Genomic DNA, 25,983 nt, shown 5'->3' on the forward strand with positions numbered 1-25,983 from the left:
TGAAAGTGGTGAGGCATAAAATTATTGTCATACTGCACTGCGACTTGCGAGCATAGCGAGCTAGCCCGAACAACCTATGGGGGGTTCCGGGGGTTCTCCCCCCAATAAAATTTGGAAAAAAGAGTTGACAAATGGTGCATTTACAAGCAAAATTGAGAAAGCAGGAAGGTTAATAAAGCAATACGATTGAAACAATACGATTGAATTATTTATCATTTAAGAAATTGCAAATGTTTATGAGCTATAGAGGTGATGGGGATATATGGCCAGGGAAAGCACAGGGTAATTGGTTTTCTTTGGGGATTTCTGTAAGTTTGTATTTAAAATAATTGGCCCTGAGGAATACCCGTCTCAAAAGGGTAGAAACCTGCTAACATAAAAGTAGTCATGTAGGAACCACTAAAACCCTAGAGAGATCAACACAAGCAAGGACATTTCCATCCTACGATTGTGTAATAATTACAAGCTGAACCCGACCCTTATCTGTCACAATAACACCGAAACGTGTGGGAAGCTCTCTGAACCGCCAAAAGCGCTATGAGTCTATACATATGGCAGAATGTGCGCTATACAATCCCGGGGACTGAGACTAATCAATTCCGATGACTTGAACCGCAAAACAATATAAAAAAATATAGAAATAAAGCATTCCTCAATCACAGACAGATCCGAGCCCCTTCTGAGTTTTTTTCCCGCGCTCTGCAGCACCCTCCCCCAGAACATGTAACAGACACACTGTGCATTGTAATAAAGACAAACCGTCGCATGCGTCTAGTCAAAGGTTTTGTGACAGCCACTGCCCTGCGGCTGCCGCTAACGGATCCAGTTGCTGCCCTGCCCAGCTCACTCCTGTCTACAGACACGCAGCCCACTCCAGACACTGTCCGGATGCGCCAGGCCACAAATGCCTAACGTAGGCCAAGGAAAGCCGGATCGCTGCCAGGTTTCCAAGATACTCATTACAGTTCATTTAAAATGCAACAATGTATATAGTCAGTGGTTATCAGGCGTCGATCAAGTCCTCCTGCGCCTACGCTGGACTGCCCTGTACTACTAGCACACTACCTCCACCTAATAACAGACAGACATATTGGCTAACCCTTGTACCAGGCACACTGTTTTCCACGGGCAGCAGGCACCGTGCTCCTCTCCGCCATATAACACACACCGCCGTCCCCTCCTTGTGACAAACTGGCTGATTCAGTGCCACCCCGAGGTCCCGTTAATTAAGTCGTATGCCAATACAACCGCACCCGGGGCATGCAGCATGTGGACAAGAGAGCTGTTAAACATGTTTAGCAGTAAAGGTGGCACCAGCTCACAATCAGTATGGACAGTACACTCCACCAGTGGCAAGCAGAATCCATGCTGGCTTCAACGCTGCATTTTCCTGTGTGTTTGAAGGTTGCCTGGTTCTCCGTGACAGCCTCTGCTCTGCCTCTTCCGTCCCTTTACGAACACCTGTGAAAACAGCCGTAAAGCTTCACTAAAGTCAGAAACAGCTCCTCCTATCTGAGTGCTTTTCACGAAGGCAGGTCCATGTACACTGTGTCCTGTCCTGGGAGGCGGGGGGAGGGAGGCGGGAGGGGTTGTGAGGCAGGAGGGGTTGTTTAATTAAATGAATGTAAAACTCACTGCGCCGCCTCAGCTCCTGGCCGGTCCCGACTCCCGCAGTCCTGCGTTTTCCTGCTGCTGCTCCTAAGGAAAGCCAGCCAACCACAGGCAGCCTCCCTCCCTTCCGCCAGTCATAACGCTGGCAGCGTTGTGATTGGTGCAGTGCATTTGCACAGCGCCCCAGCCGGGCGCCAAATGGGAAGCCCTTTTCTCTATGTAGGATGCATGCAGCTTACATGGAGAAAAGAGAGAGTGTGCATGACTGCTTTGGTCGGCCCCAGACCTCGAGCAGGACCACCCACCCGCCCACCCACAACCAGGCACTTCTGCTTTCTCTCAGTGCGAGAAGCAGAAACATAAAATGATAGTTTTACCATTTTATGTTTCTGCTTCTCTCACTGCGAGAAAGCAGTGAGGCAACGCCCAAACGCCCCTATGGAGGACCCGCCACTGATTGCAGGTCACATACATCAACCAGGTTCGTCCCGGTCGGAGACTTTACTTTTAGACGTAGTCTCTGAAATGGACGTCTAATTCCTCATGCTGGGCAAGTTTCTGACTGGATCCAAAAAATCTAAGTTGGATAGCCATTGGAGAAGTTCCCGCTGAAGTTATTGGTGGGAAAAGCTTCAAGTGGGAAAATTCAGACACCGTGCCAAGGGAAATTCTCATGTCAGGCAGATACTTTTGGAACCTTACCCAGTCACAAATTCTACATTCGGACTAACTCTCCTTTTCATAACTCGGAAACCTCCCAACAGGACAAAGTTACAGACTGTAGTAGAAGATGAGTTCCTTCTCGCCAAGGGCTTGCTGAAATGGGTTTACTGCTGTGGAGAAGCTCCAAGTGAGAGAAACTTGTTGCTTAAACCCAACAAAGTCACTCCTTGAGCAAATTGACTTGGGTGATTAGTCCTGGTCCTCTGAAAGTCCAAACATTTTCTAAGCTCCAGCTTTTCAGAGTTATGATAAGTCAAGTTAGACACAGCCCAGGGTCCTGGGACCTCAGGAACAGCTCTTGGTGTCCCAGTCTCATTCTAGCAGAGGCCACCAGCATGGTCCAGTCGAGGTCCAGTTAATACTGGTCAGCTGGGCCCTTCAGAGGACCTTTTTTAAAGCTTGTTGTGGCCCTGTAACAATCCAGAATGTCAGTCAGCTTTTTTTTTTTTTTTTTGACCATTGGAGTCCACTTTTTGGTCCTGGGTACAAGTGGGAGCTGGTTGAGACCTATAGGTCTCCTCACAGGTCTTAAACAGAAGGTCCCCAAAATGTTATGAGGAAGGTGCCTTGGGGTGCCACCTTTATGGTTGGCACCAGCAAGTGGGTACGGGTGACTCCAGACTCCTTCCTAACCAACGGGGTAAAGGTTCTCATGGGCAACCCTACCCACTTTTGCAGCATTTCCTCTTTGCGCTACTATAAGTAATTCCATTTTAATCCCAAAATCCAAAAAAGTGTTCCCTCCTGTGTGGTCACTCAATACCAGTTCTGATGGCAGCTCCCCGTCACATTGGGTTTGGAGCCAGGCTGGTTTGGAGAACAAAGGATTGCCTTCTCCAGGGTTCACCTAACATCTACTTGTGAAAGTGAAGGCATACTTGCATGTTAATGACATTCCTGGGTCCTCCTTAACTAGTCTTCCTGCAAGGGGAAGAAAAACTTCTCGCCACAAGTTGGTCATTGTTCCTGCTGTAGAAGCAGTTTTCACACCTCAAGGTCAAGGACCAGAGGTAGCTGCAGAAGATCTAATGCAAAATGAGCTTCTGGCAGGGAAAAGGTAAGTTTCTCAAAGTGACTTTTCCTGAATATTTATTAAAAATCCAACTGCACCATAAAATTGGGTCTTTCATAAATATTCAGAAAGTAAACTGTTTTTGTATCTTGCAGTAGACCTGAGATTGCAGAATTAATCTTTTAATCTGGACTCTAGTTTTCCTTCTAGGACAGCCAGAGCCTTCCGCAGAGAAATAACCTTTGGAGACTTGTCACTGTAGAGACAACATATTATTACATTCCTAAATGTCCACTTATTGATTTTTAAAAGGGATGTTTTTCTCTGTCAAACAAAGGTTATTTTGATCACTTGGACGACAAGTGTAAACTGCAGCAGTCCGTCTACCCTGGAAGGCCTGAAGCAATGTATTCTCTATCATGTTAGTGGATTGCACAGTAAGTTCTGCAGCCCACAGGTGGCATTTAACTTCCATGGTGTATTTTTGGATCACATACTATGCTCTTATAAAAAAAAAGTTAAATATGCCAATTCGTTTTTAGCCAATTTTACCCCATTTTAGAGGTCACAACATGTCAACTGTGAACTGGATACCAGTGTCCCAGTGCACAGTCAAAATACCATCTGCATCCGTCCCAAAAATAGGAGGGTGAACATGCAAAAAGGGCACTTTCCCACACATGGTTTACATAAGATTGGAGTGCTTGGATGAAATAGGCATCATCTGCATAACAGGTGAATCTCGGTTCTCTGTTCATTGAGGGTAAGGAGGAGCAGACTTACGTTTGAGGGCCTTCATGAATTTCTCTCTATACAAGTCCTCCCATGTTGGATGCAAGAACCTAGCCTAGCCACGAATTCCCATGTGCTTTTGGGCAGTGGGCCGGCTTGTGTTTTTTTTTTTTTTTTAATGGGTCTGGGAAGTGCAGTCTTTGTGTGGAGGAAGCTTGCCGGCATTGGCATGCTTGCTGAGCAGGGGAGCCCATGTGCAAAGGCTAGAGGTGACAGGAAAGTTACTGAGCAATGTTATCTCTGTGCTGAGGTGGGAAGTTGACAGGCATAAAGACTGCTGGGCATGAGAGCCTCTATGATGCGGACGAAAAAATTGAAGATTAAATTGGTGATTTTGCACAAGCAGGAGCAAAGTAAAATCGATGTGGGCAGCTGATATAAATGTAATTGTAAGACCATGCACAACTAGAAAGTGAGGAAATTCTATTACATTCCCTGCCATTTAGCGTACCCCTTGCCTTCTAACTAGACTTGCCCCTTAATCCCGCCTCCACACCAGTTCAGTTTGGAGAGTGCTTCTTTGTTCCCATGTGAATCTCCGCTGCACTGTGATGGCTAACTCTTTCTGTTTGACTATGCCCATGCCTCGACAAGCTGTCTGCTTTTCACTTGGTGACAAATCAAGTAGGACAACCACGGTGTGCTTGTGTCAGGCCAGTGAAGACCGAAACAAAAAAGAGGGGCACAGATTTGTTTAAACTCCCCACTAGTTTGGTCTAAAATGTGGCACTGTTTCTGGCTTTCACTAGTTTCACAGGTCCATGTGTGATCTGCACCAGTCCAGGTTCTTTCTTTTAATTCACGACTTGCAGTCACGGTTTAGTAATTGAATAAACAGGACTGCAAGTCCCAGACTGCAAAGAAAATGGCCTGAATTGGAGCAGCTAGTCACGCATGCACCTGGGAAACTTGGCAGGAGCATTTCACCCATCCACCTGGGAAACTTGACAGGAGCCTTTCACCATCCACCTGGGAAACTTGACAGGAGCATTTCACCCATCCCTTGAAAGACAGTAAGATTGTCGGACGTTGCCTGCTTCTAAAGACAGTTCGGTTTGTAGAAAGCGCTATGTAATTGCTAGTGAGGAAAGTATAGTTAAACTCAGGGCTGGCACTAGGGCAGTGCGATTGGTGCCACAGCACCGGGCGCTGACTTTTGCGCCGTGTTTTCAAATATATAGTGAATGTAAAAGCACCTGCTACAGCTTCTTTGCCTCCAGCTATTTCGAGGCAACAATAAAAATGTCACGATCACTCTGGTGATTAACGGGACTGCTGGAAAGAGATCGGAATTTTGTCTAGTGGAAGTTTTGACTCCTCATAAGGTAACGCAGAAGGTTAATATGCCTGTTGCAAAGAACGTGCACCATGCAGATCACATAAGTACATATACCGTAAGTAGTTCAGTTGGTTACTGCTTGTATCACAGAAATCCTTTTGTTACTTGCAGTTTATAAGTTAAAATCCTGACATAGAACAGTGATCTATTAACTGTTATCAAAGAGCTGCATGCAGACTGTAAGATATAGGTTACCACATTGTTTTCTTACCCGGTCTTTCGTTATCCTAATGTTGCAAAAAGGGTTTATTTGGGTAGAAATCAATTCTTATTAGTAAGGACAACCCCCAACCATGGTGTTACGTTCTAAATTCTGAGTTTGTGCTTCACAGACCAAGCACTCTTAAGCTATCCTACTACCAGTATGGATGACATACGACTCCTACACCTTGTAGTCCTCTGTCTTATGCAACATTTCCTATACCATGATTCGTACATGTATGATTCGTTGGCTTTTGTAATGTTTGTGTGATGTCAAGTGCTCTGACACCCTACAATGGCACAAGTGGCGCTATAAAAGAAATGTATGAGAGAGCGGTTATGGAGACTTGAGGAGCACTGTTAACGGGTGGTAGTGGGGTAATACGTAGCGAATGAGGTAATTGGGGGTGCCAGCAAACCCTGTCGCACCGGGCACCACCAGCGCTAAAGCCGGCCCTAATTAAACTCGACGGTAAAGCCACCGCCAGTCCTAGCATATCCATGGCTGTTGCTTCACAGCCTCACTTTTGGCAGGAACTTTGAAGAGCCGTTGTATGGTGCCGCCATCTGCTGGTGGTCTTTGATTCTGCATGTTGATAAAAAATCACCTACAATACATATCGTCGTGTTTGAGCAGGAGCGGTGGTTGGTGCCCTTTATTTGAAAACTGCATGTATGATACTGATTGAAAAGGTATAATAGATGTGAGAAGTTGGCCTGGCATATGCTGGTAGTTATAGTGGCCACCTTGCACCAGTCCAATTCAACTCTTATGGTAGATAGGTTTAAGACAACCTTTTAAAGAAAGCTATCCTAGTGGTAGCTGTGGAGAGCAGCCTTCAGGCTAAGTCTCAGAGGAATGTAAAGCAGCTTGTTTTACCTTATAATCTCTTGAATTACCAAATGAAAGGACACCACTTACATATATCAAATAAATATGTATTTATTTCTAGACACACTCTACTAATCTCTTTATGAGATTAGAAGCCAGGAACACATTCAAATATCAACGTTTCACAATAAGTTAAGCACAAATATGGCTGGGGCCCTAAGGGCGTACCAGACCATATACTAAAAAAGAGGTTTAGGAAAGTCGACTTGCAGAATGACAAGGCCTAGGGACTGTAGAATCGCTGGGGCTTCACGACTGCAGTGATAGCAGGTAAGTAACAGACCCACGGGAGACGCATGCAGTGTGAGAACACAGCAGCGGGTTCCCTATTGATTACAGTGGAGCAAGTCGCGGTTTGATTTTTAACGTTTTAGGGTACTTCGAAGAAGTCTACAAGCAAGCCACTTACAAGGTAAGTAATTTGAGGGCCAACACACACTAGGGCACCGGAGTGCATGAGTTACCTCACCCAGGAAAGCCGGGTGCATAGGTGTCTTTTGGAGTCGGGTCGCGTCGCTGTTTTCTATGGAGACCAAAGAAGACTTGCTGCTTGCGGCGACTTGAGAAGTGTCCGGTGGAATCCAAGGCTGGATTCAAGATGTAGAAGACCTGAAAATTGAAGGGACCGTGTTCACAGTCACTTGCCAGTGACCCGGGCCAGGAAGATGGATGCCCACGGATGTCGGGTGATTTCAGGTCGTCGATGGTGTTTTGACTCTTCGCTCACGAGGTCCAGGAGGGATCGACGATGACCAGCAGCTGGATTCGGAGTGTCCCACGACGTCTGCAGCTGACTGCGGTGTCGGCAACCGGATTGGAGCCAACAAGCCTTGGCAACAGCAAGTCTCGTGAGGAGTGAAGAAAGTCGATGGTGCAGACCAACAAGGTCTGAGGGACTCACCCAGCGAGGGTGAGTGAGGGCGGCCTGGAGCAACCAGGGGAGCCCTTTTATTCGATAAAATCTTCGAGGGACCCACAAGCCAACGGGCAAGGGATCGCGAAGGCGCCTCTTGAGGAAATGCTTCACCAGAGCCCACGGTCACTTGGGATGGGGTAGGCCTCTGATTTTCGCTGCAAAACCTGCTGGAGGCTTGGGCCACAAATGGTCCAAAGCACAAGTTTGTTGAACGTCGTGAAGGGGTTGCACTTGACAATAGTGCACGGTTCCCAGGTATTGCAGTTCCTCGTCACTCGTGGGGTCCAGACGCCACAGCTTCGCTGAGGACTCAAAATGGCCGACGAGAGGTCAGGAAATCTGCTTCTGGGGCTGCTGGGACTTCGCACTCCGGCGGGAGCGGGAAAGTTTGTGACCGTTGTTTCAAGTTTTGGTGCCTGCCAAGCAGCAGAGTCACTCCTTGACTCCAAGGGAGATTCTTCTGTCTTCCAAAGGTAGTGGAACGTCGAAGGGCCAGGATTCTTCTAGTAAAAGCGTCGTCCAGGGTTATCTAACTTGCAATGGCAAGGTGTACCTATCTTATAGTAAAAGAAAGGGAGGGACTAGCTCTATGACCACTCCTCTAGGAGGGTCAGGGGGGGTGGGTGGTTACACCCTCTTCCCTTTGTCCTGTTTCGCGCCAGAGCAGGGGCTGGTAGCCCCTGAACCGGTTTGAGCTGGCATACGTTATGTTATATGTTATAAAGGATTTTATAGCGCGCTCAATTACTTGAGTGTCCTGGCGCGAGCAGTTATCAGAGAGCTTGAGAGAGCGGGATGTTTGGATCAGCTAATTAAAGAGAAAGGTTTTAAGTCGTTTTTTGAAGGGTCCGAGCTCCTGAATACTCCGAATTTCTAAAGGGAGATAATTCAAGGCCAGCGCAGTTTTAACAGAAATAGACTGACCTCCCAGCCGGGACCTACGAAAGCTTTGGGTGGCTGATCGTAAAGCTCTATTAGGGACATAAAAACAGAACCGTTTCCTTATGTATACAGGGCCCAAACCATGCAGCGCTCTATGAGCCACCGTAAGAGCTTTAAATTGCACTCTTTGGGCCACTGGAAGCCAGTGCAGGTCACGCAAATGCTTTCTCACGTTAGATCTTCCAGAGATGTTAAATAGAAGTCTAACAGTGGCATTTTGAATCGTTTGTAATTTCCCCAGCAAATAGCCGGGAATGCCACAGTAGAGGGCGTTGGCGTAGTCCAAGAGGGAGTGAATAAGTGCGCGAGCAACCGTTTACTTTGCGTGGCTGGGAAGAAGAGAAAAAAATCTTCTTAGAGATTTAAGTATGCCAAAGAAAACACCAGTGAGTTTCTTAACTTGCACCGCAAAGCAGAGATCGTTGCTGAACCATATTCCTAGGTTCTTAGCAGGCACACCCACTGACTTCGGACGAGGGAAGTCGTTCGGCCACATATTTTCATGGCAGGCAGGTGGAAAAGAGCCATATAGCAGCACCTCTGACTTATCCTCATTGCCCTTCAGTTGGGCACGTGCCAACCACTGAAACACAGAGGAAAGGCAATTCTGCGCTCGAGGTCGACAGGTCACCATCCTTCCAAGTAAATAGGAGCTGGGTGTCATCGGCGTAGGCAATTATTTTTGCCCCCAGCTCCTCTGCCAAGTAAATAAGGTGTCAAATAGATGTTAAAGAGTAGTGGACTCAAGGTGGAACCTTGGGGAACTCACGTAGCCACTTACCTAGCAGTTGAGGATGAAGGAGGTCTCCAGACCTGCTGGGAGCGATCTTCCCAAAAAGATTTCGGCCAGTCCAAGGCAAAGCCTGCGATGCCGATGTTAGCCAGGCGAATGAGTAGAAGATGGTGGGGTACCGTATCGAAGGCAGCAGAGAGATCCAGTAAAACCAGAGCCGCCCTGCCGCCTGCGTACTGGCGCTCCCTGATTGATTCAGCCATTTCCACTAGAGCCGTCTCCGTGCTGTAACATTTCCTGAAACCGAATTGAACCGGATGAAGGGCACCGGAATTTTCAACAAACGTGTCCAGCTGACGGAAGACGACTTTTTCGCAGACTTTGGACAGGGCTGGAAGAAAAGAGATGGGACGATAACTAGCCGCTAGTAGCGGGTCCAGAGAAGGCTTCTTTATGAGTGGCAATAGTTTGGCCTGCTTCCAGTGCAGAGGAACCTGCGCTGTACACAGAGACCGATTAATGATTGATGTCACTTCCGGATAAATAACCTCAGCTACACCAGCCAGTACTCTGGCAGGACATGGGTCAGAAGGGGAGCCTGACTTAAGAGTATTAAGAATGGCCAGTATATCTGAGCCAGTAGCAGGAGAAAAGCCGGAACATGTAGGCCACCCTGACAGCGGGGGGGGAATGAGGCAGATGGTAGGAAACCTCAAATCCCTGAAGGCTCTTCATCACGCTATCTTGGATGGCTTGTATTTTTCCAATGAGAAAAGAGAGCTCCTCACACCATTGAAGTGAAGTGGGGGAGGTCGATTGTTTGGCGCAAGGTGTCAGAAAGCTTCTTACAATGGAGAAGATCTCTCTACCATTGTTTTTTGCTTTGGCGATACGTTCGGCATAAAAGCTTCCCTTAGCCAGTTTGATGGCTGAGTAATAGATGTTTTGAGCTTTCTGCAAAGCAGATTTGGCTGATGGAGAATACTCCAAACGCCAGAGGCGTTCCAGTTTCTTGCAGCCTAATTTGAGCCCTCTTAATGCACCGGAATACCAAGGGCAAGAGGGAGAAAGGCGTGACTGCTTTTTACAATTAGGGTGAGAGACAGAGCTGACGCCCTGCTTGATCCAGGTGGCAAAGTCGTCGACCGCCAAATCCTAGTCGCTAGAAAGCACCGGGCGAGAGAGTGAGAGAGCTGTGTAGAGGGCGGGAATTTCAATTTTCGGGGGAGGTTTACAAAAAGTAAAGGCACTGGGGGGCATCGGTGATCCCAGTGACCAAGAAAAATGGACCAAGAAATGGTCAGACCAAGAGACCTGGATAGGATTCTCTATAGATAGTCCAAAGTTGGAACACATCAGGTCAATCGTATGGCCGCCAGAGTGAGAAGGCATTTTCAACCACTGGGTTGGATGCCTATTGTTGGGCTTCCTCCACTGTGAGTTTCGGTCAGCAGCAGGAGGGCAGCCCAGTGTCTGTGCTGGTGGCATCCATTTTGTGATGCCAGGGCTCTTTCAGATTTCTACCGTTTTACCACAGTAGGTACATGTCATCCCCTCTAGAAGTTTGGGATCATACTCCCACACCAGTTACTGGTGTGGGGGTATGATTCCAAGATGTTTGACACCAAACACGACATGTTTTGATGCAGTCATTCCAAAGTTAGCATTAACCGGGAGGTTATAATGCACTAAAGAGTATATGGTTTAACCGCATCCACAAACAGCCACAGGAAATAGACCCTGCCAGCTGCAGAGGGGCCCTGCTCAGGCAGACGCACCCCCTCACATTGTAAACCAAGCACCCTGCCCTCAGGATTGATAGGGCCTGCCATAGGGGTGGCTGATAGGTTTATGTGTGTGTGTATGGTGATATAGGAATCTATACCTCAGTGAGGAGTGCTAACACTACCTCACCCAGGCTGCAGTAGCAGGCCTGAGGTGTCAGATTGAGAATGCTTCCCAGGGGTGGCATAATGCATGCTTCAGCCCCTGGTAGGCCTGTAAAGTACCTATGCCCTTGGTACCTAAGGTACCATATACTAGGGGCTCATAAGGCGCCACAGTAACCAATCACTAGTGCATCTAATATGCACTCCAAGTTGTTTAGAGAGAACAGAGAGACTGGGGCCCTGATTAGCAGGGACCCAGCCTGACTATAGCCAGAAACCAGTGTATACATCAGAAAAAAATTGGGGGCAACATAAGTGCAGATCCTACTCTACTACAATAGACTTAGAGCTATGTGCTGTACAAAGGGGGATGTTCAGGACCTCTGTGGTGGTCAGATGATGTATTGTTGCCATTTTTTTCCCACAGCCCTCCAAGAAAGGGATCGCCTTTGGAAAACGGTCCAACTCCATGAAGAGGAATCCCAACGCCAAAGTGACCAAGAGCGGCTGGCTGTACAAGCAGGTGAGGCGGATAGATCTTTCCTCAAACCCCCCCCCCCCGTCTCCCCTTCCCCCCAATAAAATGCTGAAGTGACCAAGAGCTGCTGTCTGCATAAGCAGGTGAGGCGAGCGGCTATCCCACCTTCTACCATCTAAAACCTCCCACTGAACAAGAAGTGTCCAAGAGTGTCTGGCTGTACAACCTAGAGGGACCCCGGACTTGCCCTCTGTGATCTCTAGCCGGCCATATTTCATGCTTTAGGTGTGGGTAAACCTTTTGGCTGTGCTGTTGGGTTTCACTGCTGGAAACACTGAACTGCAAAAAGGGTCCCACTGCGGGTCTTTCTTTGCATATTCGAGTGACAGACACCATATATGATCTTACAACAATTTACTTAAGTCTTCCCAAACTTCATCTCACTAGCAGCCCATCACCTGCAGTGCCTTTTCAAGGCAGAGGTTGGAGGAGGCCACACAATGCATGCCAAACACCTGGCTGTGTTTGGCAAAGGGGAGCTAACACAACATTTCTCTTCCATTGTGCATCTCAGCATATGTCTAAAGACACTTAACTGCTATTATAAGAGCCTAAGCCCAGGAAAGGGGTGGGGCTTGTAGTGGTGCTGTCCAAATTCCATCGAGGTCCTCCTTGGCACTAAGGGGTTTTCAGCAGGCTCCTCTGTTGTAGAGCAGTGCTGGTATTTGCTCATTAGCCGTTGGCTTTTCGTATTTTCAGTTTAAAGTCAACCCAAGCCTTCCCCCCACTTGACTCTACAACCTCTTATTGTTTTCAAGTAAAAATAAAAAGACAGAAGTTTACAAACTGAAATAAAAGTCTGCAGAGGGGCAAGCTGCACCACGATGCCTTGTGAAGCCATCAGCCAGTCTTCGCTTTTTCCACGACCCTGCTCCTTTCAGACCTTTTCCCCATTCCTCTCACACACAACTTACACTTCTTAACAGTCTAAACTCCCCTTTTCCAAGCCTCTCTCCTTCTCACCTGCTTTTTCTAACATGCAGTTTAACACTTTTTCTTCCTCACGCACACGGATGCGCACACCAAGGATAGCAGTCTCTTACACACCCTTCTACCAGTGCAAATGTTTAATGATCATATCCATACTTGCACCGTTGAAAACAAAGCTGTTTTCCCTGTTGGACAATATTGGCCTGGAGGCCCTGCTGATGAGGTCTGAAGTGAAAATCCTATGCATGATAGCACAGTGACTGTTTCAAGATGAAAGATGGGTGTTTAGTTGTGAAAAAAGAAACAAAATACAAGTTTATGACATGCAAACTGCTTGCCTCCATGCTGATTCTTGGGGTTTTCACTTTTTGAAGCGCAACAGGTTAGCGTTATTTGGAGTAAGCTAGTTAATGTTAATTGGGATTTCTAAAACGCATTGCCCAACCTGGGTACATCTGCAGAAGAGTGCCTTGAAACCTTGGCTTAGTTGGTGCCCCAGGCTTCAACAAAAAGAAGAGTTTTTAGTTTCCTCCTGAATAGAAGGACGACAGGTTCTTTACGAAGGCTAGCTGGTAGCTTGTTCCAGAGTTGAGGGAATCATTGTGGAACAAGCTCTGCCCCCTTTAGAAGAGGAAATAAAATAAGGGCAGGCCAGCATCCGAGGAGCGGAGGGACCGTCCTGGCACATAGCTTACCAGTCGGTCCCTGATGTAAGCTGGGGCCTGACCGTGGATAGCTTTATGGGCTATGCATAGCCCTTTGAACATGGTTCTTTGCCTAACCGGGAGCCAGTGCAACTGCTGCAGGAGAGGGGTGACGTGTGCCCGTCTTGGGAGTCTGAAAATCAATCTGGCAGCATCATTCATGACTACCTGGAGTTTTGTTAGCAGCTTCTCCGGGAGGCCAATGTACAGGGAATTACCATATTCCAGACATTACACGATCATTGCTGACACTACCATCCGGAGTGCCGTAAATGAAAGGAGGGGGGCGAGTCGTCGTAGCTGTCTTAACAGGCCCACACATGTTCCCACCACGGAAGATACCTGGTGAGCCATGGAGAGCTTGGCATCAATTTTTATGCCAAGGCTCTTTACCACTTGGGCTGGTTTGGGGATAGTGCCAAGCTCTTGTGGCCAAAAGAGGTTGCACTAAGGGTTGGTGTCCGTGGTGATTGCCAGGACCTCCGTTTTATCTGGTTCATTTTAAAGGAATTGGCAGTCATCCAGTTGACCGTGTACTTCAGGAATATTCTGCACCCGCCCGTGGGCTGTGTTGGAGTTGTCAATCTGGATGATAATTTGGGTGTCATCTGCGTAACTAAAAACGTGGCTCTTCATGCGGCTCAGTACAGCCATTAGAGGCTGAAGATAGGCATCGAAGAGGAGAGGGGACAATGCTGAACCCTGGGGGATCCTGCACGCGAGCTCGCCGGTGTTGGACATCTGATCAGCCAGTTGGACCCGTTGGGGATCGGTCTGACAAAAAGGACGAAAGCCACTGGAAAGCCGTCCCCTGGATGCCCAACTCCGAGATTCGTGACAGGAGTTGGCTATGATTGACCGTGTCAAATGCCGCGGAGAGGTCCAATAGGACCAGGGCGCAAGGCTTCCTGTTGTCGGCCATGGTCCTAAGTTCATCTGTCACTGCCAGCATTACCAATTCTGTACTATGAATGGCCCTAAACCCTGCCTGTTTTATTTGGAGTAGCCGATTTACCTCTATGTGGTGTGATCGGGTTTTCAGCACATGCTGCTCCAGCACCTTTGCCAGAAAAGGGAGCAGGGAGATGGGCCTAAAGTTCTTAAGGTTCTCTGAATAGCCCCAGGTTTTTTCAGCATGGAAATTACTCTCGCCTCCTTAAAGTTGGTCGAGACCTGGTCAGTTTCAAGTGACCGATTTAGCAAGCTAAGAACCTCGCTCCAGAGTGCCATTTGAAACACCCTGGGAGGACAGGGATCTGCTGGTGAACCTGATTTGACCCGGCCCTTTAAGTGATTCAGAGAATCGTGATTTAGCTTTGGGAAGACAGTGAGGGGCTTGTCATATGCAAATGGTTTGAGGTCCACCGCCGGGGGGCAGTGTACAACGGGGGTGCGGTAGATGTCCATCAGGAGGTCTTTGACTTTAGTGAGGAAGTAGGACTGGAACTTATTACAGTCTTCCATACAGACAGGGGGTTTCTGTTCTGCTGACTACCTCAGCTCCTTTAAAATTCGAAAAGTCTCTTTCTGTTTGTTGTCGACAGCCAGAATCCTAGACTCCTAGTATTCAGCTTTCCTGGCTATAATGGCTTTTTAGTTCTCGGCCTGGCGAAAGCAGCGCATGTGTCTGCTCTCGCCATGCGAAGGCTTCTTGGAATCAATACGGATTCCGACGCATGTCTCCGCTCCGCCTGCAGTTTTCATTCGTGCGCTTCGTTTGGCGTCTCAAATTATGCAAAAGATAGTGCAATGATTGCACCGGAGGCATTTCAATCCCTCTTGGTTGCCACCCTGTCCCCTTTTGGCCCCGCCCAGCGGGATTGGATCGCTTACCGGCGGCGTGACACAGTAGGCTTATTATTAACTTGCTGAACTTCTGTTTTTTAAACCATTGTATGCGTTTCCGTGTGGAATGCATTGCATGCTTGGACGCTACTTTGTATATCATTATTACGCTACTTGGTTGTTATATGTTTCTTTTTGTATGTATGCTATTTATTACGCTACTTTTGGGCTACTTTGTAATTATACGCTTGTTTTAGTGTGCAGATGTTGGAAGAGTTTTAAGGGGATACTTTGTAACTGTACGCTTCATGCGCGGTTAATGCGTGAATTTGATTGCCGTGATGAGCAGATAGCAGGGAGGAGCGCGTGTAGAATAAGATAAGTGGATATATATATTTTTTATTATTTTGATGTGATTTATTTTTTATTTTGTTTAGATGTGGTTTTTTTATTTGCTTGATATTTACAAAAAGCCGTCATGCAGGGTCGCGCTTTAATTTTAAATATGGTGGCAGCACCTCTTGTGCAGTTGCTTTATATTTATACACAAAGCGCTCGCTGCATGCCGTGCCGTTGCGCTTTAACTTTAAATATTGTCATTTAAAAAAAATAGTGTATAAGAAGCCATGGAGCAGGGCGCTTGATCATCCAACCGGTTCATCTGTCTTGCAGTGCGTATAGTGGCTCGTAGAAAGCATTCCTGCAGTGTTTGGGGATGGTGAGTGTTAGGGAGACACACTCATGGTGACCGCTAGGGAGACATGCATTGCTCCAGAGGGGGGTGGTGACCGCTAGGGAGACACAAGCATTGTCCTGGTTTTGACTGTTTTCCAGGAGTTTATTTGAGGCACTGTCTGGCTTCACATGACAACGTTTTTTGTGTGCTGAAGGTGGTAGCCATCACTCTGTAGGTATCAACTTTAATATAGCACTTCATGCCACATTTATGCCATTTCTAAGCACTGTGAATAATATGTTACCATATTGATATCGACCTCAGAAAAAGGGAAGGCTGAGTTGGCCCTGCTGAGATTGGTACTTGTGACCTGTAGACGTCAGCCACAAGCTTATGACTCACTGAGATATCTTACCAGCGCGCACGGCCCACCTGTTAAGTGTATCAATGTCTGGATTTAATTCATCCCCAGGGCCGTTTATGGTGACTACAAATTAATTTATTTCCGGGAACATACATATTTAAAAAAGTGTTTGGATGGAAAATGTGTGGAAATCAAGCGATGTCCTGATTACAAGCAGCCCTATCAGTTGTATGCAGCAAGCCCAGGTTCAAAGAATGATGGCAGAGGGAGGGTGCAGAGTATAGGCCGAAGGGGGGGTGCGGAAGGGGGGGGAGGGGTAGTTACTTTCGGTGGCTCACACAATGGTTTCTTGTTGCCCTGAGGCCCAAGTGGCATTACCCAACATTTAAGCTGTGACGACGGAAAATAATCTTTCTTGAAAACTCCTGGCCGCAAAAAGTTCATAAACAGCTGAATGTTACAAACATAAACCAACAGCTAGTTAAATGAGGAATTCCAGGGTCACCAGCTCGTTAAGAGGACCCCCATCATCTCAGGAGCACTGATGAAGGCACTTCACTCCATGGGTCACAAACCAGCTGTTCTTTTGAAGAATCCTTCTGTGTGACTGCTGGAGCGGAAGACCGGGAAAGACGGGGAAAACAATTTATACCGGTATCCTCCCTGTGTCGCAGACCCGTCGTCACACACTCTCATTCATACATGCATCCATTGGTGGGGCCCATAACACCAACACTCACACAACCTATTCAAGAGTCCGCATGCAGGAGGGATGAATGGTTCAAGCTCCAGACATGTGAGGGCAATAAGTTATAACCTATAGGGAAGGAAAAGTCATTTACAAAATATACATTAACGCCCTCTCGCCTATAGATCCTTAATCGCAAAACATCAAGGCTCTCCTCCCACTTCGGTCAGTGGACCAAATTTTTTGGATTGGTTGATGGTGATTTAGAACCAGCTAAAACACATTTTATGACTTCAGAATCTATCTCTTAAATGAAACTCATGACTCATGAATTCTCGTTAATCATTATTTGTTTATCTAATATTTCATAATGATTTTAAATTTGCATTTTGTCTCGTCAAAGTTTAGAAAGTTCATATCAGTATTTAAGTAACTTGCAGATCATCATATTTACCTAATATGGCTAATTGGAGTCCTCTAATTCATTGGCTCTGCATAATTTTGTCGTAAATCGTCCGAAAGCAAGCCAAAGCTCAATTGTTCTTAGCTCGGCAGGTTACAGTCCCAAACGTCAGCGTCAGCCCGAACGTCAGAGTCAGTATCAGCCAAAGCGTCAGAATATCGAAAAGATGGAGAGTGTCCCTCTCTATTCTACTAGTTCTTTTATAATAAAATGTAGTACAGAAGATACAATACAATAATTTTGTACAGTCGTGATTGGCTGGTTGAGATCGTCCGATGTCAAATTTTAGTTTTCAGTACAGTTCGAGGGGTGATGTCATGAGATTGTCCAAAGTCAGCTTTTTCCGGATTTATTGTAAGGTTGATTGTTCTCTAGGCTTGGCTGGTAGCCCACTCTGTCCTTGCTCGGGTACATCTCGGACCAAAGGTCGTGACGAGGTTTAGGAGAATCCTTGCACGTGCGCATTTCACTCCGCGCCTCGTGGAACAGTGGCCACTTCGTCGTGTGGTGTCGGCGGCCATCTTGGTTTTAGTCCTAAGTGCTAATTTAAGCGAAACAAACACAAAAGTGTAATTAATACATAGAAATAATGAATCTAATGTTAACCCCTTACTAATTCCTCTATGTGCTTGTATTCATCTAGCGTATAGCAACATTTAAAGCCATTATATTCACCTTTTAGGTCCTCCTCTTGGGCAACATTACAAAAGCAACATATATCATGCAATATTCTAATTACCACTTATACTACTGTTAATATGCGTACAGATTTTAGTCATAAAGGTTATTTTAGCCATGCAAATGCAAATCCCACGTGTAATTCGAATGTTAACAGGGGTGTGGAATTTTTGAAAAAAATTACTTGTCCAAGGGACAAAGTGCTACAGAAATCTTCTTGTCCTGTAATAAAATCCACTTGTCCTCTTTACTACCTAAATAATTTAGCTGCTACTTTTACTAATCGGTTACACCCTCCTAAGTAAAGTTGCCCTCTGCTTCTGCCCATCAGTAGTAAGCAACCACGCAAATCCCTTTACAGCAACCTATAAACTTCCACATTCCTCTCATCATAAAGGCGAAACACATCCCCTTTCCTCTCAATTACAGTCCATAACCCTTCCACTGACTCATCATAGGCTCCACCCCATCACCCTTTGCTTCTGTTCCTTCACACTGTAAGCTTCATGTTACCCATTTCTCTCAATACAGACCGAATACTGTTATCCCCCTCTCTCTCTCATTACAGGCCACAGGTTCCATGCCCTATTCATCGACTACACAGAATACAGGTGTCATGCTTGGCCCATTTGTCTCCAACTCACTACATGTTCTATGCCCCTAGGGGAGAGTAATGCTGTGGCTCGTGAGCATGTAGCTGATGGCAGAGATACTAGCCAGGTGAAATGAGACAGATGGTGGTTGCAGTGAGTTCATAGAGTGGAAATATGTGGGACCCGAAATGGAGATTGGGGGGGGGAGTGGGGGGGGGGGGGCTACAGTGATGAAGTAGTGTACAAGAATGCAAGGAAGTGTGCAAAGAGTATGCTGGGAAGAGAGGTGGTCAGGTTTGTAGAACAGGAGTTGAGGTGCTAAGCAGGGAGTGAGCAGCAGAAGGAAAGATGAATGTGACGAGAAGGGACTATAGCCACTAACAACTGAAAGATACAAGACAAACAGGAGGCATCTGTAAGATTATTGGTTCACTTTTCTTAGCAAGTAGGCAGGGGTTGGTTTATTCCGGGCAGAAAGAGAAATTTGGTTTAACCCCCAATATTCTGGTTTATAGAAGCATCTTTCACCCCTGACGGCAGTAGGCCAACACCCTGAGAGGCTGAGGAAATCAGAATAAACAGGAAACACAACAAAAGGGGGCCTCAGAAACATAAAACCCAATAACCTACATATATTTAAGGCAAATAACCTCAAAATCAAGACAGTCAATTCTCACAGTGTAACAGACACGCTCTGAACTTGATTATTCTGGGCGAAAGTACCAAAAATGCAAACTGAAATTGAAAATGTTAAATATGTCCCTGCATATTTTGTGTATATTCACAGTAAATTGCAGATCCTAGCACATGACTATAATATAATACAATGCACACTTTTGCCACTTTTAGCAGCTTTAATTTTAGTCGATTAATCAGCATGCGTTATTTTGAAATCAATTCATGTGTCCTGGGTTGGCTCATAATAGACTTGTTGCTAGCCGAATAGTCCCACTTAAGCACAGAAGCCGCTGGCTTCCTGCTTGGCCCAGTAGTTGATTTAAAATGTTTATCCCCCTTCCAATGGATTAACCGTTTAACCGTGGTGCTCTCATTCTCAGGTGAGCTACTGCTGCTATTCTCTGAGACTGCAGAGCTTGTAACTGCCACTTCATCTTCAGGCCCAGAAGCCTCTGAAACATCAGATAACGAAAATAACCTGTCCCCACAATAAAGAGAATCAACAGGTGCCTTAAGCCCACCTGTGGCATCCTTGGTTAATTTTTCGTGAGCCAGGACTATAATTCCTGTCTGAGCCACTATCGAGCTGAGCAATAAACGTAGAGGGAACAGTAAGACTGACTAGCCAAGCCAGGGACTGCATATATATGAGTTTTACCCCTCCCTCAGAGCCAGAGACTAGACTCAAACCAAGCTAAAGTGGTTATAATTACGGGGCGGGGCTGCGCCGACAAGGGGCTTAGTGCAGGCGCCGCTGCAAAATGCAATGTTATTATCAGGATTAGAAGGGGTAGTCTTAACATGAGGGGCCGTCACACCAGAATACACACCAGACAAAAAAAAAAAAGACATGCCAACCCTCCCAATTTAGGCAAGAGACTACCGATTTCAAGGCTAGTCTCCCTCCTCCCGATTCAAGCATCCCGAAACCCGATTCCTCAGGGTTTCAGCTGACAGGGCTTGGTAATGTGTAACGTGCATAATTCTTCCAGCAACAGTCAGAGTGGCGATGCGGTTGCTCTAGAAGGGGTGAAAAACCAACAATTCCTCATTAACAAGCGAATGGTCTTTTAAAGACCTCTGAAGTACTCGGGCGGCTGTGTGTGTATCCGGGAAGCTGTCTCAGCCCGGGCTAACCCACACGGGGGGGGGGTTGGTTTATGCACAGCCAGCAACCTGCCAGGTCAGTGCACAACACTTGCGTCACCCTCTCTCTGCTTGCCATTGCGCTCCATGCTTCTGAAAGGTAAGAAAAAAAGTGCATTTGCGTTTCAAATGTCCGATACTGCAGCAGCTCACTTTCAAAGCCCATACATGACAGTAACCCGATTCAAGGCCCCATTCTCCCAATTTTTTTTCTAAAAAATTTCCCGCTTTGCTCTTCTGAAATGTTGGAATGTATGACACACTGACCTGAGACTTGCATGTAGAGGGAAGACAGGGCGACACACTTCCGCTTTAGTGACGACTTGTGTGCTGCTTGCTGCTCCTCTAGTGTGCATCCCCTGGATGTTCCCAGTGTAACCACGGCTCCGGGCTGACCCGTAGATGGACCATCTTGCCGGTTGCAAAAGTCGTTGGGGAGAGGCGCGCTCTCAACACCAGCACCAGCTGTAGTCAGTAGTTAGTTCTGGCCACCAGTCACAGTAAAGAAATCCTCAATGGAAGGCTGCCGTCCAGAGCCATAGTTCAAGCCAGTCAGATCAGTGCTACTCAGTTTCCCCAGATTCTTAGCATCATGCTGCCTGTGGCGGTCTCTGCCTTTCCCGCCCTGCGGCCGCGCTGTGAAGGGGGGGAGGGGTGTTGGCGATTTCTCATGTGAGAGCAGAGGCGGGGGCGCCGCCCCCCGCTATGCCGTTGCATGCCGCATCTCCATTTCCTTATGCCGGGTTTCAGTCTACCCTGGACGATGCCCTCATGTTCTCCTCGCGTGTGAGGAGCTTCAGACAGCAGAGACCCTCCTCCCCCGGATTCCGGATTTTGTGTGACGACTTCGGCGGGATTGTAGAGAGTGGCTCTTTCTGGTCGTCATTTGATCTGCAGAGCGGGAAACGTCCGAACTGCCGATAATCTGCATTTGAGCTGCCGGGCCTGCCAAGCCCGCCAGTAATACAGACCACTTAACTCACACAGCTCACAGATCGTTTATTATTGATGTGAGTTAATGTCTACTTGTCCGTCGGACAAAATAGACAGTAAATCTTCTAGCCCCTCATAAAAATCAACATGGTTCGGGCGATATGATTCCCCCACCCCTGGTTAATAATGTTGATTAATAAAACATGCAAACTCGTTTAATAATATTCTAGTTAATAGATTATTTAATTAATTTTTTTTCAGAATAGGGGAGGTATACAAAATTTTGTACTACCCGCTCCATCAATCCCCCCCCTTTGGTGATTTTATCACCATACCATTACAATTTTATATCCATTTTGTCATAAAAGCGAAATGAATTCTTTAGTTTAGTTCACATCTCTGTTTCCCCAATTTCTTCTCTTCTTGCTGTTTTATACATATTATCTTTCATCTCTTCTAATTCTACTTCTTCAAATTCCCTCTCTTGTCTCTTATTCTGTCGTCTTTTAAATTTTTCACTTTTTAACTTTTTCTGAATTTTCTTCCTTTTGCAACATAAACATCCTAGTCTTATAATTAATACTAGAAAAATAACACATGTTAATGGAAATAAGATCCTACCTATAAATGTACCACCTTAGTTAAATAAGAAATCTTTAATGGAAGAAAGTTTCTTTCCAATTTTTTTCCAAACACTTTCAACCTCCAGTGGTGTAATTACCTCATGCAATTCAGTTATATTTTTAATGTAGATCTTCAAATCTTTACTTTCGTCCGGAATGTAAGTACAACAATGTTGAACCTTCAGCATTCCACAGACTCCACCCTCTTTTGCCAATAATATATCAAGTTGATTTTGCATCACCATGGCACGCATGGCAACCATTTCAGTATTTACCAATAAGAATCCTCCCGCTTTGCTTGTTGACAAGCGATCCACTACTGTTGATAATTTTCTAATTTTTTGTGCATTGAGATATTCCCACTGCTGGTATCAATGCTCAAAGATGTCTCCTACAATTTCTGACCAAGATTCTCTTTTTCTACGTGTTAGTAGACTACCTAACTTATGTACACCATCTTCTCCTCTTCCCATGTGGAATATCTTTGGAAAAACCAGACCTACATAAAATGTGCCATACCAATGGTCCGGCAACCGATAGTATGCCTTGTTCCCGTAGATAAAATATAACCCAGGATAATTTCTTCCTTTAAATCCCCATCCACCCATGAATCAGTACGTATCATGGCGTTCACTGTTACATACAAAGTAATTATCATATGCAGTTTGATTCCTTCTAATACACAACTTTCCTTTCTGAGCCATTGTTGGACTAGCTTCTCCTTTCAAATGCTTTTCCATTTCAACATCCCAGACTGTCTTTTCCTCTTTTCCCTCAGGTATTTTCTTTTGCATTTTTAATCTCCTTTCTTCAACCATATCCTAGAACACTTTCTCCTCCTTCTTTAAACTACAAGTTAGACTATTCCTAAAAATAGATTCTAATGTTAATTCTTTAGTTTCTAAGAAAAGTTCACCTAATACCTTTGCAGGTTTCACTTTATTCAATTTGTTAATTACAGGTACTTGTGAAAATACGTTATCTACATCTGAAAAGTAATATTCTACTTTCCCTATTTTGTAAAATAGACTAGCTATCACACTACATGTTACTCCATACGTTATTGGAAGGTGATGGTAGGTCACTCCCTCAGATACAGATGCAGGTATCTGCATGCAGACGTAGCAATCCCTCACATCCATTTTCTTTACATATTCATACAGTAGTTCTGAAAATACATTGTTAGAAAAATCATTTATAGACCTGTCTTTATGCAGATAATTTCTATCTATTTTATTCGGATATACTTTTTGAATCTTTTCTATTTTAGTTTTATTTTCACTATGTCCTTCTATTGTTTCTAGTGTAACTTTAAATGATATCATCAAAGCTAATACACTCCACAGAAGCATTAGTTATCCTGTACAACAACGCATTTTAAACCACCTTCTAAGAAACGTACATTTAGCTTTTCTACTTTCTGTGTTTGCCATTTTCGTAAAATGATCAGTGTCTTTTGACTTAGCCTCTTCTATTTCACAACTAGTTTTGACTAACCCAAGGCTCTAAGCACCTACTTGGTTCTATCAGTTATGTGTTTCCCGTACTTTATTGTCTTTCCATTTGCAACACTTTTTGTTTTATTCAGTTTGGCATTTGATCGTCTTTCACTTTTCTCTCGTAATCTTGATACAGAACTTCCTGAACATCCGTTTCTTCTCCAATATCGGATAAGATAACTCTCAGGATTTCCGATTCTTCGTCTTGCTCAACCACTTCTTGTACAGTCACCTCTGGATTTTCTTGGCTATCTGCCTCTTCTTTTTTTCAGGCAAGGCCACATATGTCCATTCTGGCGACTTATACTTCTGGTTAGGTTTTCTCGTTCTTTTGCTTTCTTCCTCTGTAGTTACTTTCTCATTTTTCGATTTTTCTTGACTGGATACTTCATTCACTTGTTCTGCTCTTGGTGAATTCACTCGTGATCTCAATCTCTTTATTTTGTTTGGCCAGATTTCATCTCTTGCTGGTCTTTTAGTTTTATTTTTATCATTCTTTTCAGCTCTCCATGCTCTTTTCCTCAGGACTCGACCTTCTGGTATTTCTTCATCACTATCCTCTGATTATGTTTCAACTTGCTTTTTGCTTTCAGCTGTTCTTCTTTCCACCACTTCTTTTATTTCCCCTACTTCTGTCCCTCCTCGTGGTTCTTGCACACAATCTTCCTGCTGACTAACTGACCCTTCTTCTAACTGGATGTTTGAATTCCCTACAACTCTTAGGGGGTCTTCCGCAAGAATCTTTCCCTCACTTTCTGTATCTGGCACCTGTCCATCTAATTTCATTATTTCAGGTGGAATTTCTCTCAGTTTTAGATCAAAAACTTCCTTATCAACAATTTCGTTGATTGTTTCTTCACTGCTTTTCTCCAATGTACCTGTTCTTGTTCAGTCTCCGAGTCTGAGCTGGTATCGGAAATCTGTAATTTTCTTCTCAAGGGAATATTTTCTGGAGCAACAATCAAATTTGGTTCAGACTCCCCCCTTTCAGGATTTTCTCTAGTTCTCGTTTCTTCAGCATCTGATTCAGAACTAGTCTCTGACTCTTCAAAATATTCTCCTTCCTTGTTATCCACTGGATTTGGAATTCTCAATGTGTGACTAGCATGAATCCAGTTCTTTATTCCAGCACACTTCACAGCTGTAGTTGTGGTCAATGTGTGACTAGCATGAATGTTATTCTTTATTCCAGCACACTTCACAGCTGTAGTTATGGTCAAAATCACTTGTCGTGGTTTTCCCCAACGTGGGACCAGACAGTTTCTTCTTCTGTGTATTTTAATTCTCACCCAGTCTCCTGGGCTCAGACCATGAGCTTGCTTCTTTTCAAGGGTGGTGGCATCCGATCCAACCTGATGAAACACAGAATGAACTGCGTCAGCCAGCCCCCTACAGTAATCCAAAACCAAGTCATCAGTTATAGGCAACAGCTTGTTGACTGGTATGAAAACATGTCGCATTGCTCTTCCCATGACAATTTCATGGGGACTCAGACCTGTGTTCCTATCTGGAATAGATCTAATAGTCACGAGTACAAGAGGCAAGACATCAAGCCATTTCAAACCTGTGGCTAAACACATTTTTCCCAATCGGTTTTAATAGTGCCATTCATTTGTTCCACCACACCAGAAGCCTCTGGGCGATGGGCACAATGTAGTTTCTGTTGTACATTCAATGCTTCACAAATCAATTTCATGATCTCATTATGGAAATGCTTTCCTCTATCTGATTCATTTGTGACTGGGAACCCGGATCTAGGGATGAATTCTCTCAAAAGCTATTTTGCTACTGTGATTCCATCACTTCTTGTGGGTTCTGCTTCTACCCATCTAGAAAACAAGCAGACCATCACTAGAACATACCTCAACCTGTTACAGGGAGGCATTTCAATGAAATCAATCTGCATTTTGGTGAAAGGCCCTCCTTCTCGACCTATCGTTCCTAGACTTACCACTGTCTTCCTTCCAGGATTGAACTGCTGACATATAAGGCATCTTTGACAAACGCTCTCAGCTACCAGTCTGAATTTTTCATTATACCATGTTTGTTTAAATGACCTAACCATCGCGTCTCTCCCTATGTGTGCTTCTCCATGATACATCCGTGCCATGGCTGACACCATGCTATCAGGCATAACTGGTCTTCCATCTCGATAAACCCACACATGATCTGTTTCTCTTGGTGCACATCCTGCTTTTACCCATTGTCTCATTTTCTCATCTCCTGCTTCTTCCTGCAACTGCCTCACTTCTTCCCAGGTACTCACAATGTTATTAAACAGTAAGGGACAAGAATTCATTTCTCTTTCTTTCGCCCTGTTGATTGAATTTTGATTGGGAGCACAATATTGCGCCACATCGTTGGCGTACTTATTACCAACTGCGACATAATCTCCTGTCTGAACGTGTGCAGCACACTTCACAACAGCCAATTGCTTAGGCAGCTGTATCGCCTCAAGCAACTTCCCAACCATTTCAGCATTCTTTATAGGAGTTCCACTTGAAGTCAGAAATCCTCTCTGCAACCATATCTGACCGAAATCATGCACAACACGAAAACAATACTGACTATCAGTTATCACAGTTACTCTCACATTCTTTCCCAACTTGCATGCTCTAGTAAAGGCTACAAGTTC

At 45.4% G+C, this 25,983-nt stretch overlaps 1 protein-coding gene across 1 annotated transcript in view; it reads left to right on the top strand.

Annotated features, from left to right (window-relative positions):
- PLEKHA6 (pleckstrin homology domain containing A6) overlaps positions 1-25,983 on the top strand; it is a 933,224-nt gene that overhangs the window by 455,925 nt on the left and 451,316 nt on the right. The window contains exon 6 of the mRNA XM_085646599.1: positions 11,478-11,573. Within this exon, the coding sequence (XP_085502725.1) occupies positions 11,478-11,573 (96 nt within the window). The remainder of the gene's footprint in view (positions 1-11,477; positions 11,574-25,983) is intronic.

The sequence above is a fragment of the Triturus cristatus genome, chromosome 1_1 (assembly GCF_964204655.1).
Source record: "Triturus cristatus chromosome 1_1, aTriCri1.1, whole genome shotgun sequence".
Classification (NCBI taxonomy): domain Eukaryota; kingdom Metazoa; phylum Chordata; class Amphibia; order Caudata; family Salamandridae; genus Triturus; species Triturus cristatus.